Source organism: Thermobia domestica, unplaced genomic scaffold (genome assembly GCF_964235325.1).
Source record: "Thermobia domestica unplaced genomic scaffold, izTheDome1.hap1.1 HAP1_SCAFFOLD_414, whole genome shotgun sequence".
Taxonomy (NCBI): Eukaryota; Metazoa; Arthropoda; class Insecta; order Zygentoma; family Lepismatidae; genus Thermobia; species Thermobia domestica.
In genome coordinates this window covers 138,548-160,543 of record NW_027656124.1, presented here as the reverse complement: position 1 = coordinate 160,543, position 21,996 = coordinate 138,548, and the positions used below count along the sequence as shown (strand labels likewise).

At 34.6% G+C, this 21,996-nt stretch overlaps 1 protein-coding gene across 1 annotated transcript in view; it reads left to right on the top strand.

The window, feature by feature from the left end:
* Positions 1–5,264: 5,264 nt before the first annotated feature.
* The window catches only part of LOC145676837 (uncharacterized), a gene marked incomplete at its 5' end in the record, with an annotated part of 36,517 nt that continues 19,785 nt past the window's right edge, over positions 5,265–21,996 (top strand). The window contains 2 exons of the mRNA XM_081747623.1: positions 5,265–5,466; positions 8,973–9,169. Of these exons, the coding sequence (XP_081603749.1) occupies positions 5,265–5,466; positions 8,973–9,169 (399 nt within the window). The remainder of the gene's footprint in view (positions 5,467–8,972; positions 9,170–21,996) is intronic.

The window sequence follows — 21,996 nt, the reverse complement described above, 5'->3', positions numbered from 1 at the left end:
GCTATGGAGGCAGACCCGAAGATTTCGCCCCCGTCGACCAGAATACATTACTATGTGCTATACAAATAATAATAATAATAAATAAATAAATAAAATAAAATAAAATAGATATTTATAAAAGATAGTTTAAAGTTCATTTTAATCTCTTCAAGAAAATACGAGATGAAGAAATGTAAACAGCAAGAAGCAAATAATAGATGAGATAGAGATTGTAACCTACTTTACATAAATTCGTGAGAAAATATGCGTGAAAGACTATGCAATCGGAGTCTCCAAGATCCCCCACACTTTTTGCGATTTTAATATTTAAGTGAGGAAATTTGAATATAGAAATTACCTTTAAATAAAGTTAAATCGTAAAACTTTACTGACTTGACATAGTGTTGTACTAATGAAATAAGCAAAATTTGGACAAAAAACAAAATTATGTTCAAGAACTTATGACACAAAAATTCAATATTTATACAAGTCCGAAACAAGTATCTATTTAAATACATGAACGAGACGATTTTGTGTGTATTTCATAAAGAAATATTTCATTAACTATCTGGAAAATGACGTGAGCCATTTCCATTGAAATATTCCAAAAGAGTTAGTTTATTCTTAGGGGTGAGATTTTTTTTTTTTTTTTTTTTTTTGAGCCATATTCTCAAACTTATCTAACGAGCGATATTCTCAAACGTATCTGATTTTGTACCCGTATTTCGTTAATACCACTGAAAAAATTCGAAGAGAGTTAGTTTATTTTCGGGAATGAAATACTTTCGAACGATATTCTCAGAAACTTATCTGATTTTGTATCCATATTTCGTTAAAAATGCTGTAACGTGGCTTTAACTATTTCTTCGTAAAAAAAAAAAAAAAAAAAAAAAAAAAAAAAAAAAAAAAAAAAAAAATTATTCAGGTGATTTTTCTCAAAAACTGCTCAGTCAGTTTTGTTCATATTTGAGAAACAAAAATTAACAACCCTGTAGTATTGTTCTGATGCTACGTATTTCTTCGGAAAAAACAAGGGGTTGTGTACACTTGAAATGAAGTTCTAAAAGACAGTTCTATCAAGAACTGCTTAAGCAATTTTGTTCAAATTTCATAAATAAATATTTCACAATCAATCCTATAATGTGACGTAAGCAATTCCTCCAAAAGATAACACAATGAATAGTATGTTTCTGGGAATAAGTTTCTCACATAACTCCCGTCTGGAATCGAATCCGGACCTCCCGCACCAAAGGCATCCTAGTCTCCCTAGATACCTTTGACGTGGGAGACTCGATTTTGATTCCAGGCAGAATCTCATGTGGTTCGGATCGAACATTAATCTGTAGGCTTACGTGTCATATAGCGTCGCTACTGAAAGACATGCTAAACTCAAAAATCTAAATCTTGCTTTCGGACGATTTTCTCACTCCTTAGCCGATTTTGTTCATATATCATAAACAAATCTATAAGGTGGTATGAATCATTTCTTCTGGAAATATCTACAAGGTGTAGTTTTTCTTGAAGTGAGTTTTTCAGACAGTTTTCTAAAAAGAAATTTAAAAAAAAAAATTTGCTCATCTAGACTATATATATATATATAAATGAAAGTCACTATCTGTTTTAATAACTAACTCTTGAACCACAAGATAGATCTCGATCTAACTCAGGCTCGAGGTTCAGGCCCATTCTTTGCACAGAGATGGTTTTTATCATTTCATTTGACGGTGCAACTTAAGGGAGGGAGGGAGATATTTAAAAATGTTCAAAAATGACCGATATTAGTGTCAAATCCATAGTTTTCGGGATCGCTGAGACGAACAGTGACACTTTCGATGCCATCTAAATCCAAGTTCATCCCTTTATGTCGAAAATGAAACATATTCTCCCTGTGCAAAGAATGGGTATTCTGCTAGTATTTTATAAACAAACAGTAACAACCCTACAATATGGAATACATATGCCATTTCAAGTGAAAAATCAGCAAGTAGTAGTTTAATTTTGGGGGTAGTTTTCTGAAATATTCTAATTTTGTTAATATTTCGTAAATCGCAGTATAATTTAATTTAATAAATTGAAAGGAGTACAATGATTCGTATCTTTTGTTTCATCTCTCTTTAAATGTGAGTGGGCTGTGATGGCTCAGTGGTAGAATGTTCACCTCTGGTGCATGGGGTCCCTGGTTTGATCCCAGCTCGCGCCAGGTGAACTTTGTGGTGGACAAACACCATTTCATTTATTTCTCATCATCACCGTCTCTTCTTGAGCCTCTTCCTTAGCCTATTGTCGCAGCTCCAGTACGCGAGCGGAACGTACTTCATAATTTCAACTGTAGGACAGTATGCGAGCGGTCACACGTGAATAAACAACAAACATATTAAGTCTCTCTCAATCTTTAGCTGCAGACAGATCCATAAGAGGTAGCAAGTACTTCAAATAATCGAGACGAATTATCTTGCCCAGTTTATTTGTAGAAAGTAAAGTTACGGTTGAAGTCCGTCGGTGAATTTAGATTTACAAATGCCGAAAAAGAGATTTACCGACGGACTCCCAAGGTTTATAGTATGACGTGCGTCTACGAAGTTACATCAGTTTTTGCATACATATCACATTTATAGTAAATGCAAAAAACGTGACAAGTTTCTGCAGCTTAAGTCAGATCTTATGACTATTTTGTACTTTGGTCACCAATGTTAACTTTCCATATACATCTTTTTGTGCACCCAGCACTTCAGCTGCGTGCGCACATAGACTTAAGTATTTTCCCTTTTCGTACATATTTTTTGTTATATTAAAAAATGACACATTGATATTTAGTGCTTACGTCCTCCTCATGTGTAAGGCCAGGTGATCATTTTCTAACAAACATATCCAAAAATCTCTCTCATATCCTGTTGTAAATTACCCACCCTTGAAGTCTCTCCTACGACATCCAATGTTAATAGGAATTTTCCATTGAGAATATTCTATCATTGGGATTTAAGAACACACAAAACACACACATTAAACAGAAGAAATAAACGAAAAAGACACCCACCCACACACAAAAACACACACACACACACACACACACACATATATATATATATATATATATATATAGGGTGTTTAAAAAAGGCGCCCACGGATAAGCAATTGGTAACTTCCCAATTAAGAGGAGGAGGTCGGCCGTACTTTTAAGCATCCCATAGCATAATTAAATCTGATTAACCAACAACAAGAATCACATAATATTCAATTAAAGAAAAGAAAAAAGGAAAACACAACAATAGGAAGTACGGCTGTTACACTACCGTGGGACGTAAAACTTAAAGATTTCATTCATTTCTCTTTAAATGTGTATTTTAAATAGGTTTCTCGGATAACATTAAATATTAGAGAGTATTACCTTACTTAATCTAATCTAACTCCAGTTTAAGTCACTGAATTAGTAAGAGTACTATTAAGAGCCCTCCTTCCCTAGAGCCTCGCCAAGATTAAGAATATAACAGTTTATATGACAGTTTGATATTTGAATTATTTACAACAAACTTTTTAAAAAAATGAATCTAATTATAGGAAGTTTCTCAGTAATTACTCTTCACAGGAATTTTAGTTCTTCTGCTTGTTAATAAAGGTTTCTGAATTATTATTATTTACAAATTGAAACATTATGATCTCTCCATTGTATTTATTACTTGGTTAGTATCATACTTGTCACAAAGAAAATTTGTGGTTAGGTATAAGGGTAATCTTTCAGACGTATATAATATATATTCCGGTGTTCCGCAAGGATTAAATCTCGGACCACTTCTGTTCCTTAATGTTTATTAATGATATAACTGAAAATTTGGATTGTAAATGTTTGATGTAGTAGATGACCTCAAACTCTACAAAACTATTGTAAATTTGCATGATTGATTGGTGCTCCAAAATAATATTAATGAAATACTTCTTTGGTCTCAAAACAGTATACTACCTTTAAATTGTAACAAAATCTTTACAATGAATATTACGAATAAAACAAAACTATTTTTTTCACTTATAACATAAATGATACTCCAATTAGAATTGTAGATACTATTAAAGATTTAGGTATTTTTTTGACAGCAAATTGCTTTTCAAACAGCATCTTGAGAATATAACTTCCAAAGCAAGAAGGAATCTTGGAATTCTTAAATGGATGTCTAAAGATTTTAAGTCTGTTAAAACTTGCATTATTCTTTATTATTCCAATGTTAGAAGTCATCTTGAATATTGTTCAATCATATGGAATAGAAATATAGGCGATATATCTACTGCTCTGGAGACAATTCAAAATATTTTTCTCGCTTGCCTACGCTGGAAGTTTAAGTGTTATGAAGGTATGTCGTTGAATGAAGTTAGGAAGTCCTTAGGTATGTTAAGGTTGTCTGAAAGAAGGATTATTTTTCATCTTAAAATGCTACATTCAATTCTTCACGATAATTTGAATCTGTTATCAATAATAACTCTGTATACAACCAGTTATCATATAAGAAATCCGAAAATATTTAAACCCATTCAGTTTCTCAATGATGTTCCTTTGTATAAAATTTTATCAGTAGCCAATGATTTTGCTATTGTTATTGAAATTTTTGATCATAATTTTAATAATATACAAAGACAGTTATACAATCATTTCATTATCAGCTGAGAGTATTATTTTCTTTTATATAACAACATGTTTCTTTTATGCATGATTTTTTCCCCTTTTTCTGTGCATGTATAATTTGTGTTTTATGATGTATTATGTTTATTTTTATTATTTGCGTGTTATTTGTATGGAAATTGTAAGTGGGCAGTTCTGTCTGTAATTTCTAGAATGCAATAAAAATTATTATTATTATTATTATTATTATTATTATTATTATTATTATTATTATTATTATTATTATTATTATTATTATTATTATTAAGTATTCTCCTTTTTCGCAGGTCCGGGGACTAATGATATGTACCTTTGTTCTAATTTTAAGTTTGGGCCTAGAAATATTTTTTCCTCGTATCTCGATCTTCAGCTTTCTCTTTTAAATCCCAACATTTTCTTCTGTTGCTCAAATCATTGATCAGTTGTTTTTCTTCTTCCTACTTCTCGTTTTCCTCCTACCTTTCCTTCTATGGAGGTATAAAAAAGAATATTTCTCCCCAAGATATGTCCAATCCAGTTGGCCTTCCTGCAAAGAACCTATTTATTTATTTATTTATTTATTATTTTTCTATATATTACAAGTTTGAAGAGGAACACATTGATATTTTTTTCTAATTTTTGTACATTCTTTCTATTCTAGATACGTGATAAGACTGAACTTGAACTGAAACACGTAAAAATTTTACAATCCTTGGTGCAGCTACAGAATAGAGAGAACAATGATGAAGGGACTGTTTTAGATATTTTAGATAACAATAACCAGAATAATGAAAATAAATCAAAACCAAAGATAGGTAATAAGGAACTCCAGTACATAGTGAAGTTACTAGAAAACATTGAAGGTAAGATTAATTTGTGTGTGAACATTTATTTTTACTGTATTTGAAAAGCTCATGACATCTTACGTTGCGTGGAAAAGAAAATCTAATCTAATTGATGTAGGTACGATATGATTTCATATTGTGATATTGCTCTTAAAAAATTGAAAAAAGGAAGTTGGAGTCAAATTGTCGTTCATTGATTCCTTAGGATAAGTAAAGGAACATTTCTTTCTGTTTATTTGTGTATTTATTGACTGATATGATGTAATCAGCTTAGCGTCTTAGTACATGATACTGTATAAGACCTTTCTATTGTAAACTTGTACGCGACGATATATGTGTGTGGTCAACCTCGACACTTCAGTTGCATTCGTTGTTACTTCAGTCACAGTGAAATGAAATTATTTTTTTATTTAATGTCCCACGATTATGCCATTTATATTAAAGCAGATGGATGATTAATGAAAGTGAATGATGTGAAATTGAATTATTCTGCTGTCCCACTGGGAATCGAATCCAGGACCACCTTTAAAAATCTGTAAGTTTTACGTCTCACGGTTATGCCAGCTGGACTATGAATGAATATGGTGGAATAAAGAAAGTGGGAGAAAACGGGAGAACATCGAGAAAATCCACGCACACGATGTTTGTCCACTACAAAGCTCACTTGGCGTGAGCTGGGATCCAACCAAGGACCCCATATACCAGAGGTGAACGCTCTACCACTGAACCGCCGCAGCCCCAGGACCAACCCTTAGTTACGTAATATAGGTATATTTGTTGTTAGCTTTCAGAGCTGGTATGTTTAAAAACACCAAATGCCATCACTGAGGCTCGGATTTCAATGACATATTTTTATCCTGGTATCTTTTTGCATGTCTAATTATAAGAATGTTTTTGTCTCTTGAACATGAAAAGACTTCCTTTATTGGTCATATAAATGTATATTTGAATCATTTAAGTGTATATTTGGGCCTATTAGCTTTAGGCCATATTTAGGGTCGAAGTAATATAAAAGTATAAAAGTATATTTTACTTGTATTGTAGACGAATTTCATTTATTGCTCAGAAATATGTCAGTTTTGGCAGCGAGAAGAGGTCATTCAGCTTTTCACTTACAGTGGTTAGCAATGTAATGTTATCCATGCTTCAGAGCTTAAAGATACATATTACGAACATAATAATTGTGTAAACAAAAGAAATTGCTAGTTTCAAAAATTTATTAACGTTTACTATCCACGCCCCAATCATTGATACATGTACGTTTCGCGTATAGCTAATATGCAAACCTCAAAACATTTAACAGTTACGACTTGCATAAGCATCTAGGCAAAGTGTCTATATACTCTTAATCCAGTTACACATGCAAGCATTCGTTCATCAATGTACGTTTCACATGATCCTCTTTAATGTCTTTAGCAGAGTTTAATTAGGACCGTATTCGAAATGTGTAAACTTGAACTACCTTGAAGTAATAGCTTTTTTAAATAAAGCAATTTAAGAAATGATTAAGATGATTCTCCAAAACATAGGGACACTCCGATGAGTCCATGTTATTGATAGGAATGAGTCCTTTTTCTCTGTATACTCAGAGTAAATGGAAGTTGTACGAGTAATGATTAACCCTTTCTCTAATACTGCTTGTAGACGATCAAAGAAAACTTGAACAAGACTCTTGTTCAAGACCATTCAAGACTATTTGATGAAAAAGACGTCAGCACTGACGTCATTTTTGTCTTGAATTCAATAGTTTCGTTCAAGAGATTTCGTTTCGGTCTGTTCTAAACAATCCAATTCAAGAACATTCAATAGCCAATCAGCGTTCTAGTTGAGTGCATCAAAATACAAAACAACTATGATGGCGTAGTGAGAGAGCGGCAGTTGTTGAATAAATATCTTTTTTGGGGTTTAGAATGTTACCACTAATTATCTGATATTCAAAGTATTCGTGCTGGAACATATTGTTAGTATTTTTTGATAATATACACGATTTATGTAGTTACAGTGCTTGTGTGCCCGTAACTATTGCTAAACGTATATTATTGAAGACGTTGTTGTTGAAAATGTTAAACCTATTTGCATTCGATTAAGAAAGGATGCAAATAGAATTCCAGAACTAGGGAAACAGTCATTAATAGATACAGTGTGATCGGGCTACGTCACCAAAACAGAAGACCAGAGGGAAAGAGCAGTGGCACAAGCAAACTTTCGTGAGTGACCAACTGCAATTATAGCGTTTGATGCAAAACAAATAACTATCAATATTAACATCATTCATTTTTTTAACTAATAACTACTTACGTTCTTCCTTCTTTGGCAAACCCTTTAGCTTACTAAGGGGACACTGTCCCCTCGCGCCCTCCTCATTTCCGCCTCTGAAGGCAAGTGACCTTTAACTGGAATTAAAGAATTTAGTATAATCAAACCATTAAAATCCCAGTTCATTTTAAAGACAAGTGAAATACACAGTCGTAAAGAAAATACACCCATTTGATTTTTTTTCCAAGACTGGTCTTTAATTGGTATTTAAATATTTATTACGTTTTTATTATTACCAACTTATTCATTTAGAGCTTTGTACATAATCAAGGAACGAAATATTATTATTTCACACATTTGTATAGTAGGTCAAGACCTACTACGATGCCAAGTTTGATTCAGGTCGGATGAGTTCGGTAGATTTTTTTTTCCCGAAAATATGACCCAAAAGTTGACCTCCCATAATTCGGGAATCGAAAGACTGCACAACATAATTATTTCATACTCTTATATAGCAGGTCAAGTTCTACCACTATGCCAAATTTGATCCCGATCAGATGAGTTCAGTGTATGACTTCTGTTTTCGAAAGTATCTTTCAAAATTTGAGCGCCTGTAACTTAAAAACTAAAAGCCTGTACAATAAAGTATTTCGCACATTACATAGTAGGTCAAGGTCTATCCTCATGCCAAGTTTGATTTCCATCGGATAAGTTCGGTTGAGTCACATGATATATAATGTCATTTGTTTTTCAGGGAGTAATCAAATTAAGGTCGAAAAGAACAGAATACTTCCCCATGTAAAAGAATTTGACAAAGAAATAAATAAAAAATTAAAAAAATTAAAAAAAAATTAGATACTTAGCACTCTTAAGCAAATGAAAGTTTGTTTTGCTCCGAATCTTTATTGAACTGGTTTTATTGAAGTCAGTGATAATTTTAGCAGTGGCCTATGGGGAAAGTTATCTCTTAGAGCTGCGAAATTCATCCGCTCCAGTACATATCTCCAACCCTGCTCAACGTAGGTTATACCAGTACTTTAGCACTACTATATTCACTCCTCTTGTGTTGAAAATCCCGTCAGAAGGTGGATCTCAAATTACCACTGATTGATGTCTACTACTCTTAACTTCTAATATTCCCCAATACTCTAAAACAAATAATATTTACATTTTTCCAGCTGTGCAAAGAATCTATTATTCAATCTTGTATCTTAGTTCAATAGAGCGGGTTTATTGAAATTTACGCATATTTCATTTTCACATTTTAGGGGACAAGGAGCGATTAGCAGCAGCAAAGAAAATCTTTTCAACGCTTGGTGAATTAGACATGAACGAAAATCTTCAAACGGATGATGAAGGAAGTTCTGATGGTGACAAAGATTTAACGATTCAAAATGCCAAAGTCAAAGAATTACAACAAGAGGTGCAGGAACAGCGACTGAAGATTGAAGACTTGCAAGTACAGGTAAATATGTAGCATAAGCGTCATTTGAGGAAGGCACATGCGTTTTAAATAAATTTTTACTACGGAAACAATGTAGAATTCTCATGTCGATGACATCCCTCCCCCGGTCTTTTTTCAGCATTACAGCTCGATTTTAGATATAATCACAAAGTAGGTACGATCAGAGATGCTACTTTAAACTCAATTCACTCATGTTCACGCTATCAACTCGACAGCACGGTAACTCGACTGTACATTCACATTATCAACTTAGCATAACGCTTATATCAATTGGACTCATATTCACTCAACTTCACAGTCACAGTCAGTCATTTCACACACAACTTCATTTCGACATCACACACACACATCACCAGTCTGACATTATACTACTCAGCGTCACCTCTTTATAAAATCATTGGGACATGGTTCTTACTCGACCTTATTCACAACTCTATTTGGAACTCGCGTACACTCAACTTCACGCTCACTTTCTGAAATTAGTTCAGTCAGCGTGAGATCTGGGCTCGTAAGTTCTGACCTAATGAGTTCGGACACCAATGAATACGACACCCATCGATAGCCGCATACCTGCCGTTATCAAGGGTTTAAATAAGTTCACGAGTCACAGGGGTAAGGGCCCTTGGTGCCATTCCATGACGATAGTAACTCATCTGAATATGAATATGTGAAAGAGACTTTTCTTTCTTGCAAAGAAGATTCGTTTGGCGGAAGTATGTTGCTCTTGTTTTCTTGTTCCATTATTATTCTCTGTACTGAACGGGTGACAACTCTTGTTAACAAATAACAAGGAAGACTTCATTATTTACATATTCTTCTATTACATGAATTTTTGATTTTCTTTTGTCCCCAATGTTATGCTCTCATAACCGTCCTTAACATGCTCCTACCCTAAATATTGGTATTACAGTGCTTTTCTTTTTTTCTGGTGGTACGTAATACCGGCATATTTCTAATGAAGTTCTTAAAAAATCAAAATTTCTTTAACAATTTTAATCATTTTTGTCATAGAAATGTGAAAAAAAGTGTCTGGTTGAAGGGCGCGATTTGCTTCTACATACTAAGATTTTAGATTGCACGTATTGATCAGACAATCCTGGGCTGACTTTGATGAAACTGAAATTAGAAATTAATACGCAAATACCACTTAAGGTTGGTTGAAAGGGACAAGTTTTGCCGATAGATGGTACTACAGTTTTCGTATCTCTCCCATGTATTTTTTAACATTCACAAAAATAATCACGATTTCTCTTACAAATTTCCACAGACTTTAAATTTTTAGAGAAGGAACTTCATAACCTATTAAAGGGAACAATCCGTGCCGATTTTTTATGTAGAATATTCTTCATTATTGAAATGGCTTGATTGTTAAAATTGATATCCAGACCTTTAACAATGGAACTGTTTCAACAATGAAGAAAATTCTAAATAAAAAATCGGCATGGTTTGTTCCCTTTAATAGGTTATGAAGTTCCTTCTCTAAAAATTTAAAGTCTCTAGGTGGAAATTTGTAAGAGAAATTGTAAATTTTCGTGAAAGGTAAAAAATACATGGAAGAGATACGAAGACTGTAGTGCCATCTATCGGCAAAACTTGTCCCTTTACATTAACCTTAAGTGGAAGAGAATCAGTTCGTGATTTCCTTGGGTATCTTAAAGAAAATAAAGTGCTGGACACACTGCATTCTCTAAATAGCACTTCGGGTTCAATAGCTGTATCCTCCAGCGAAGTAAAAGAGGAATCACTCAGATGAATGTTACAGTAACTTCACCTAGAACATCTCCGCTTCATGGACAAGCTCTGCACCATTGTTAATCAGGATACTAGAACCGCACTCCGAGCAAATATTGTCATTCTGCAGTTGATACTAAAAAAGAAATGGTTAGAGACAATGAGGACATATCAGAGGATACGTTAAAGTGTAGAAATTGCTGTAATACAAATTCATGCTGATAACCGGCGCTTTTTCTGCAGAAAATAAGCACTGATACTACATAGAATAAAAGACGTCAAACAGAGATTTTGACTTCACGTTATCAGCAAGAGTTATAGAACATAGCTTGAGAAGTTCACAGGTTTTAAGCGAAGAACGCCTAGTTGAGTTTACGTACACGACGCAGATTAAGTAAAAGTGTAACATGTCTTTTACTCTTAGAATGATATAGGGTCTTACTGGGTAAGAAGCTTCTAGTAATTTGAACAAATCATTTATTGTTCATTTTGACCTTAATCTTTAGCATTTAGATTGTTCCTAGCAGATCGAGAGAAAGAAAACTTGAGACATAATTTAGCCTCTCTGATTATCATTTAGACTGGTGGCTTAACACCTGAGACCATCATTTAGGTTTTTCTCCCTCACCACTTAGTGTCCCTAAGATTTAGATTGGTTCGTTGATCATATACAACTTATCAACACCAGACCCTAAGATCATATTGAGGGTTATGTGAGACAAATAGAACGTTTTTTTTCTGCTTCCTGGTGCTATTCCTTGTCCTTTTGAGCCCGCTGGTTTCATTGGTTGGTGTGATAATGTTATCTTTGGAGGTTATACGAAGCTACATTTCTGTTCTCTGTTGCTTGTTTTGGTAAGGTCTTTGAGGGCAGTAGCTGCTGCCAGTCCTGTGTCCTCTAGTCTTGCAGATGACTCAAAAATTGCATCTTCAAAGTTTGTCACAAGCTTTAGTGTGTGCTTCTCCACAACTACAGCAAATCTACATCTCTATTGTGTGAGAATATTTTCAACATCGTATGCAGAGCGAGGGACGTGGGCCCTTCTGGATTTCTGGATATGACATTTTTTCTTTTAAGTATGCCCTCATGTTGAGTAGGCTGTCAAAATCTAGAAAACTGTCTGTGAAGACTCTGACTGGTCTAGTTGGACTATGGTCAAGCTATTTAGATTCTTTTAGGTTGGTGAAGTGCACGCATTGTCTTAGCAGCTGTCTTCACTTCCTGCGTTGAGAGGTTTTGCGGCACTTTTGTTACAATACAGGTGAATGTGGCTAATACTTGTGATTTGGGATCATGTGGCTCATCGTTTGCATATAAGTATGCAATCGAACCGAAGTCCGTGTGGTAGCACTTGTGTGGGAACATCTCCACATCTTCTTGGGTATGAAAATGGGTCTTTAACTGGTGTTTGTAGGGTGATATACTTGGGTTAGATAACTTGTGTGATATGGAGAAGTGACGACAGATTATCATTTTCCCTTAGGTATGGACTATATAGTTCATTACAGGGTTGTTTTGTTTAAAACAATGTTTAAAACGAATGATTAAAACTTGTTTTAAACAATTGATTTTGTTTAAAACAAATTTTGTATACGTTTTAAACATTTTGTTTTAAACACGTGTATTTTTTAAGGTTTGTTTTAAACATGATTATTTTTTTTTTTTTAATCTGCCAGGGGAAGAAAATTGTCAAAAATGCTCCCCATTCAGATGACTATTTTCTTCCAATGTGAATATTTTGATTCGTCGTGGTTACAGCAAGTTAATGTGGTGATCTACAATTTATTTTGTCTGTTTTTTTCCCCCCTTCTTTTAAACGTATATTGTATTATTTAATTGCTTCTCAGTTAACTTGCGAGAAAGTATCGTAGTCGAAGATTGGACTACCTGTAGAACTGATATTAAAAAATAAATAAAATAATTATCATGGAAACAAATTTTTGTGTTGTGTTCAGAAAACAAACAATGTTATTTGCTAAATTGCGGCTCTGAAATTAAAATATCGCAGGCATTCGTTAATATAGCACAGGTTGGTTCTCAGTCTACGTACCACGTGGAATGGTTTAACATGAGTTTTACGGGAAGAAGAAAGTACATCATTTGGAGCAAATTTATTAAAGTAACTCAAACTCCATCAGATAAGAAAACGACCATACGAGCTCGTTGCAAAACGTGTAAGAGAGAAATGGTTGGTTTAGTTCAAAGAATGAAGAATCATTATGAAAAATACAATGCGTGAAAAAACTGGAAACCCAAACAAATTGTAAAAGTGTTGATCCGAAAATTGTTTCTGATGATTCTAACGTCAGTGATGTGGTTGAAATACAACTGCGAACTTTAGGTAAGAATTAATTTTGTATCTTTTTCATTATATTATAAAAATTTTATTTCGCCCCCGTTCCTCACCTCAGTTCTACATTTTCTTAAAAACTTTACGCCTTGCATATCTTGTATGAAGGAACCAGGCGAGAAAGCGCAAAGTATGGCAGTCGCCCGCGTAACATCAGTGCCGAACGTCAATGTCTGGAACAATTTGATCTCAATTTATTCGTCTGTCTGTATGTATGCACCACGCTACAGGGCGAAATTTTCAGTCTTTTAACATTAAATTTTGAGGGATCACGAGAGGCACGAGAAGTCGGAATTTTCTGTTTAGATTTTGACTGCGATTCGACGTAAAATTTAAAAATTAATGGTTCGGATCTCACTTTAAAGAGAAAGCCTGTCTCATATAGCCTTGCTACTTATGTAAGACTGTAATCAATCAAACTAAAACTAATTTTATGCGTTTCGAACAAACTTAGGTTACAGGATAAATTTGACTCCAACTCAGTTTTATAAAATATATTTAGATATGGGGCGTTCCGAGTACAAGGGTTCCAAGTCCATTTTCAGCAAGGTTCACTTTTGCTCAGCAAACGCAGTGTCTTCGTAGCCAAGAGTACGAAATAAATGGAACAAAAACCACATGAAAGGGTGTGGACTAGAGTTTCATAGGATAGCTGCTAGACAAGGGCGTTGATGGAATGGGGGAGAGGGCTAATTTCCCTCTCCTTGCTCATAAATTTAAGATATCAACATTATATTGTGTACGCTGCAGCGTGGGAATGATTAGCAAGTCAAGCTCAGAATGCCATAGTCCATGATATATAATTACGTTAAATAAATGCAGGGTGTGTACAAAAGAATACACCAACGGAAAACGTCATATCTTCACAACCACGAATACGAGATGAAAGAAGGGGGCGCGGTGGCTCAGTAGTAGAGCGTTCAAATCCGGTGCTTGGGGTCCCTGGTTCGATCCCAGCTCGCGCCGTGTGGACTTTGTGGTGGACAAACACCGTGCTAGTGGGTTTTCTCGGGGTTCTCCCGTTTCTTCCCACTTTCTTCATTCCACCATTTTTTCACTCATCTCTCATCAACACTGTCTCCTTTAGCCTAACCGGCATAACCGCTAGTATTTTATATGATTGCCGCTAGAAAGGGGCGTTCGTTTAGAGGTCATCCGCACCCTACCCTGAATTTCAGATTTTGGGGGCAGTAATGCAGATTTGGAAACCCTTTGCTGAGCAAAGTCCAACATAAAAAGTTTGAAGACCTTACACCGAATAAATACGGATTTTGATCAGTTATAATACATTTCCATTGACCGTAAGGAGCTTAGGCCTATATTGTTCTCTTGTATATTTTTTGGCCCAAGGATTCCAAAGGTGGCTCTACTTTCGAGTTTTGAGCGTGCTTAAAATTCAGGAAATTGCACCTAAGCAATTTTCCAGTTTTAATCATTTGTATGTTATCCGTATTTATTCGGTGTAAGGACCTCAAGCTTGTTCTGTTGGACTTCGCTTATCAAAAGATTTCTAAAACTACCTTACTGCTCCCAAAATCTGAAATTCAGGGTAGGGATGGGGGCGGTTGCCCTCCTGTCCCACTGACACCTCTGTCTAGCGGTTACCATATGAAAGTATCATACGGCCTTTCATGTGGTTTTAGTTGCATTTGTTTTAGATGACTGCGAAGATATTATGTTTTGAAATAGAATTCATTTGCTGAGCAAAGCTGAATTTGATTGAAAATGGATGCGTTATGCTCTGAACGCCAAAATACCTTTCTTCAATAAATTTTGACCCAAAAAATCAATCAATTACATAGGCTTGCAGAAAATATTCTAAAGTTAGCACAACATGAAGTGTGCTTCAAACATTAATTTTCGAAAATTTATTATTTTAAAATAGTTTTATTAGCATCAGTGTTCTGAAATAGTAATCAAATTTTGCAACAAAAATCTGACCCGCCTCCACGAAACGCGAGCTTAACTTCTAAGGGCATACCTAGAAAACTTTCAGAAGCGGTAACTCCGAAATGATTTGCTTTAAGGCTAAAATAACCACTCAACCGTATTTCTGGTAAAATCCTAGCCTTATAACATGTAACACGATTCCCTTTGCATTTGAAATTTCGAATACCAAGCAGAGTTGTCCGCCATGATGCTTGATAGCACCATCTGATGTGTCAGACCACTTTCAAGTTTCATCATTCTCCCTCAACCCGTTCTCAACGCCCAAGGGTGGTGAGGACTTTTGTTTCACCATGGATATTGATAGATTGTGTGATATCTCCATAGTAGGTAGATTTTAAAATCTACCTAAAAAGCTTATTACAACCAAGAAAGTACTTAAGAGAGTCACTGGCAAGAGGCATATGAAATAAGTTGAGAATTACTAATCTATACTGAAATATTCAGTACCCAACACAATGCAGTCTTAGCGAGATTAAAATAAATAAAAAAGATCGGTTGCAAGAGCAAAAAAGACTTAACAAATACGTTATTACACTATTTTGAATTGTTTAAAATCATGATCTAAACTGTTCAAAATGATTAAGACATTTTTTTTCCTTGTGAGTTTTAAAACATGTTTAAAACATTTTGAACACCTTTTTCATGTTTTAAACGCATACTTTTTAAATTTTTTCCAACACTGGTTCATTATATGCACAATGTACTGTGGGTTCTTAGCTGATTTAGGAAGTTGTATTAATATAACGTTCTCTGGGTATAAGATGGGTTTGTTTTTTATTGTGTAATCAATCGGCTGTGTTCTACTTTTGTGAAAGTCTGTTTTGGGGCCACTGGTAGGTCCAGGGGTTCTCCTGTTGGGTTTTATAACTTCTTGTCATCTTGGTAGTCCACACATACGGTCGGGGTCACAGGCGAAATGTGTATACTCAACTGTATATGTTATTTCTCCTGTATTTGTCCTGCAAAGGGCCGATTCTGAGATGACAGCACGGACATGAACTTAGGTTTGTTCACGTGGAGATCGGTTACAGTTTCCTACTAGAGACTATCAGCATAGCGTGTATCGCGCGCGATACCTAAACTTCAACGTAGTATCGCGGGAGTCAAACCAGCAGGGAATTTCTTCCTCCTCAAGCGTTGAACTCAGCTTTCTATGCGTAGTTCAGCAGATTCAGCTAATAGACACTCATAGCTTTTTAATATCTCTATAAGTATTAAATAATAATTAAGATACTGAATTATACAGTATATAACCATTATGTAATCGCACTATAGTGGTTGCAAGCAGTCGTGAAGCTTGACCTAGATCTACCAATTCAAGCACCCAATAGAACGCGAGGGCGTGTCCCGGTTGTCAATCCCCATTGATGAAATTTTGGCATTGTCGTCTTTTGCGATGTACAGAAAACATCTAAGGGTACAGTGTTGTCGGATTGTCGCCAAGTTTTGCTTTATTAATTTTAGTTGTTGTTGTTTTATATTTTTGCTATTGTTATTGTGATTAATTCGAATAATTCTTAGTGTTCGTGTTATAATTCTTTTAAGTGCTGTTTTTTTTTTTTTTTTGTCGCTTTTCTTTGTGTCTTCTAAGTTAGGCAACATTGTTGATGCGCTTCTGTTGTTTCACATTTTTTTAAGTCTGCGTTCGGAAGACGCCCAGCCCTACGAATCATACCGAATTCCTTCGATACACCACACGTCAGGCAAAACTGTTCTCTGAATGGTGTAGAGCGCAGGCTTCACGAGTCGTTGCGAGCACTATAGTGCTGGTTACAGAGTTCCACAATCTTTTTCGAGGTACCTTTTATAAATTTGATGAGTGAAGAAAAACTAGAATCAACTTACCCAAGAGGACCTTTTCTGCCCTTAATGAAAGATATTTTTCCTACTACAGCGAGTCTTCCTTACTTAACGAATATAGAATCATCTTCGCAGACGCTCGGAACGCCGTGTTCTCTTTCTCGTCTCATGCAATAGATGATGTGTTGCCTTTGATGTGTCATCTTGAGTACGATTTCAGAAGAGATTTATTGAATATATTTTTCTTGATGTTGGTCCATTGTTCTAAAGCGAATAATTTGTGATTGGTTGACGGTAAGTTTTATCTTGGAATATAGTTAATCTGCCGTTTTCATGTGCAGGCAAGCGAAATATGAGAACACCGAGGTAACGACTTCCATAAAATGAGGTGAATCCATCATTTTGGGATGAAACAGTTGGTTGTCTAAATTGGTTTAGACCTCAGGAAAACTAATGAAGAAGCAACTTTGAGGAGTTCATTTGTGACTTAGCCTCTTACAAAGTAAAGCCAACTTATTATTAAGAAATGAAAATATATTTGTTGATTTGTTAACGTTAAATTATTACTTTTTCTAGATATTGAAAACATTTATCAGTATGCAATTTGCATCTTCTGAAATCTTGAATAGAATGCATTAAGTTACTTGAAGCAAGACTTTCAGCTGAAAAGGAAGATACAGTAAGAAGTATATTTCAGAAGTGGAAATTCGTATTGTGTTTGTGCTCTATCAAAGACAAACTTTTGGCAACTGTAGTGGGAGTTGAGTTTTTCTTCTCTTTGTCTTTTCTTTTTCATTTGTGCAAAAACTCCTTTCGCGATCTTCGTAAAGTGCGCGGGCGCATTAAGTTGCCAAACCAAGAGTTCTGGTCGATAAACTATTACAATGGTTGGAAGAATTTCCTGCTTTTAACTAAAGTCCAGGCTTATTCTTGAGTAGACTGCGGAATTAAGAGTGGGGGTGTGTATGAAAAAGAGAACTAAAAAGAAAAAAAAGCAATTTCTTTGTCTCGTTTAGGAATTGTATTAGTAGGAATTGTATTGTCTCCAATTACTTAAAGTAGCAAAAGTTGCATTTCTTATAAGAACGCACTGAAAACACTGTACAGAATATAAATTACGTAGTATTCCTGTATTGATGTATTTTCCCTGTTGACATATTGTTAATACAATACATTAGAGATACGCAACTGGTTTATGTGTACAATATGGATTATAGATTTACGATTTGAAGAGAATATATTAGTGCCTTGATTAAAGTTAGTAACCCAGATGCTAAGTGACTTTCATAGATGTTTATGAATATTTTTTATTAATGCGGTGCTTTTTTTATATGTGTGCGTGAAAGAAAAGGTGCCTGTACTCACTTTGAACTGTGTGTTATTGTAACAACTTCCTCCTTTCAACATATCGGCCTAAAATAAGGTTTTCTTACAGGGTGCGAATTACTGAGGGGGGGATTTCCCCCTCAATCACATTTCGTTTCCCCCCAAAGAAATCAGCTGAAGTATCCCCACCGGGATGCTCGCTTTCCCCCCCAAACTATTGCTTGGTATAACGCCAAATTTCACTGATTTTTGTCGTTTCTTGTAAGTTTAATCTTCTAGCTGTATTTCGAAATGAGCGATGTAAACTATTCGCTTTTGGTAATTTCTAATTTCCCCACTATTTTCATCGTTGTTTAGTTGATCTATATGGTTATGACTACGGTTGTTGTTTGCAATTGCATCTTCATACCCTTCAGTTCATCGTCGTTCGTGAATTTGAATATACTAATTGCGCACAACAGTCACATATGGATTTATAAATGCCCTTTACGGTTGGCCAAGAAGAAGTAAATAAATAACTTCTTCCACCATACTTAACAAAGGTCGGACATGTCATACTCACCCTCTACATTTGTATCGATTATCATCCCGTTTTTATTTTGGTCGTATTTCATTTTCCAGTATATTTCTTGTTAGCGCATGGTCCTCATTTCCTAGTAGTTTGCGTGTATACAACTCAAAAGTTGCGTTTAATTTGGGTAATTAGCATAGTAATCACTGCCTTTTACAGTTTATGAAAATGAACTTTTGAAACTGTACTCAAAATCTGAGATATACAGGATGTTCATTTATTATGTAGCCAAAATCCACTCACATCTAAACAATAATTAAAAAAAATCATACTAACATAGGGCTAAAACGCGTTGTCTCAACGTTACGGGATGCCGAAATCGTGAAAATTGTAACTGAGTCTGCCTAGCTTAAACTATGAGAGATATCAACGGCGGTTAAAGACATATTAGAGGAACTAGTACGCTGTCTATCTAAATAACCATGTTTTAGAGTTGAGACGTATCGGCGCAACGGATTTTATAGAGGGAGCTGCGGTATAGGTTCCGTTCTTCCAGCCCTCTCTCTAAAATCATATTCGCCCGTACAACCCAACTCTGAAACATGGTTATTTAGATAGACAGTGCACTAGTTTCTCTAATATTTGTTTAGCCGCCTTTAATATCTCTCATAGTTTTCGAGCTAGGCAGCCTCAAAGTTAAAATTTTCTCCATTTCGGCATTCCGTAACTTTGAATCAACGCGTTTTTCGCCCTATGTTTATATGGACTTTTTTTTATATTGTTAAGGGGTGAGGATTTCACCAGTGAATTTTGACTACACAATAAATGTACACCCTGTATATATTCTCTCGTGGCTATATGGGGATGCACTCCCTAGCAGACATGTTAGTGAAAGTGAGTAAGCATAATTGAAGATTTGCTTCAGCATTTGCTAAAACGATTGGTTCTCCATGTCATTATCTGTTTCTGTATAAGCATTTCAACTGGAGCGGGCTTTTTAAAGTTAACCGTTCGTTTTTCCATCTTTCTTTTCGATGTACAGTTTGCTGTCACGCCAATAATGTTGTCTGGAAAACTTCAGTGTAATGTTTATACTTTGTTTGAATAACATAGCACATAGTGAATAAACTCATTTGTAACCTAACACTAAAATAATTGTAAGTGTTGACTTCCTGAGCTCCGTCACGAAATCGATATTTGAAAAAAAAAAAAAAAAAAGCATGAAGAGCGCAGCTTTAGCGGGGAGTAGAAGCACAAGCTCGAAATTTGAATTGAGAGTTTTTAAATATTTGGCCTTCGATTTGACGATGTCAGAAATCGGGAACAGCAACAATCCATTTCTCGTATGATAGGCTAATACCTAGATAAAAAAAAAAAAGTCCGGTTTAACTATACTGATACTTTTAGTGGTTTTCATAATGCTGAAGTAGCTTTTCTTTTGCAAGTTGTGTATAAAATTTCAATATGAGTGGAAAATTTAGCACATGCTTGTGATCATGGCTATCGCTCGGGCCGAATTATTAAGTAAATAAACCTTAGAGAGTTACGGACACAAGAGTGAGTACAACATTTAAACACGTTCAGAAAGGTTAGGTATAGTGTGTGCATGTCAGACAATATATACGTACATAGTTATTGTCTAGATTTATTGAATTAATAAATCTCTTATTTATTACAGATGTCATATTTGTGTGTATGTGAGGGGGGGGACGGTAAGGTATTATTGTCTCATTTTGAATTATTGCATCTTTAGACTTTACGTCCTGTTGGCCTAATTTTATCCCCCCCAATATAAATGATCTAATTCGCACACTGTTTTCTTATCGTGTTCTCGTAATTAGAAGTAATTAGAAGTTAGTAATTGGTAATTAGAAGTTTCTTTTCGATTATTGAAAAATGCTTTTTCGTTTCGATTAATGTAATACATTAAACATAATCAACTCATTTATGTGTAATACAGATTGTACGTTTACAATATGAAGATAATATATTAGAATCCTGAAAGTTAGTAACCCAGATACTAAGTGACTTCCATAAATATTTACAAGTCTTTTTATTTCATGCATTTTTTAAATATTTTATTTTATTATTATTATTATTATTATTATTATTATTATTATTATTATTATTATTATTATTATTATTATTATTATTATTATTTTGTATATGTGGAAGAAAAGGCAGTGGTGCTATTCAGCCAGTTCCCACCGGTTCGCTAGAAATGGTTGCTAAAATGTTTCCAGTTCGCAGAATCTTTTTTATACTCAAACGTAACAGTACATTTTACTCAGTATACCCAGAAACAGTAAATTTGAGTTTAACTATCTTTTTTTTTTTTAAATTCTTAACTTCTTACTTTAAACTATTTTAACTTCTTTAAATTTTTAAATTCAACTACAGGGTTAAAAACATGATCTCTCAGAACAAGGTATAAGCATTTATTTCTTAATCTGAAATGCTCATGTGTTAGATAACAAAAATGAGGGCTGGGCTCACATGAATAGTAGTGAGAGTTATTTATATTTGAAACGCATACATACCGTTTACTTTTTGACAACCACCTATCTTGGATAATTCGTTTCCAAGATATTCGCAGTACTATCAAATTTCGTAGTAAAAAAATTTACTTTTGTCTACCTTGTATGGTTTGCTTCCTAAGAGCAAAGTATATCTATCCATTTATACTACTCTCTCTCTCTCTCTCTCTCTCTATATATATATATATATATATATATATATATATATATATAATATTATATCAGAAGAGAGAGAGAACCAAACAGATTGTTAAAAAATAAAATAATACCACTGAGGAAATGTGTCTGTACACAGCATGAACGTGTTAGTCTATATGACAACGTCCTTCTTTCAGCATATCGGCCGAAGATAAGATTTTCTTATCTAGTTCTCGTAAACTTGGGTAGAAAACACGTCTACGTCTTGTTTTGATTCTTAAAGAATTCTTTCTCGTTCCATCTCGATTCGCGGAAAGCGTTTCTCGTCTCGTCTCGTTTTATAAATTCGTGTACAAAAATGTATTGCCTGTTTTGCTTAATTTCATCTAGAAGTTATCAATTCTTCCACGTCACGAGGGTTCACGGAGAGTATGATATAAAAACATTTAAACCATATTGGTTCTATTGGAGTATATTGTGTGT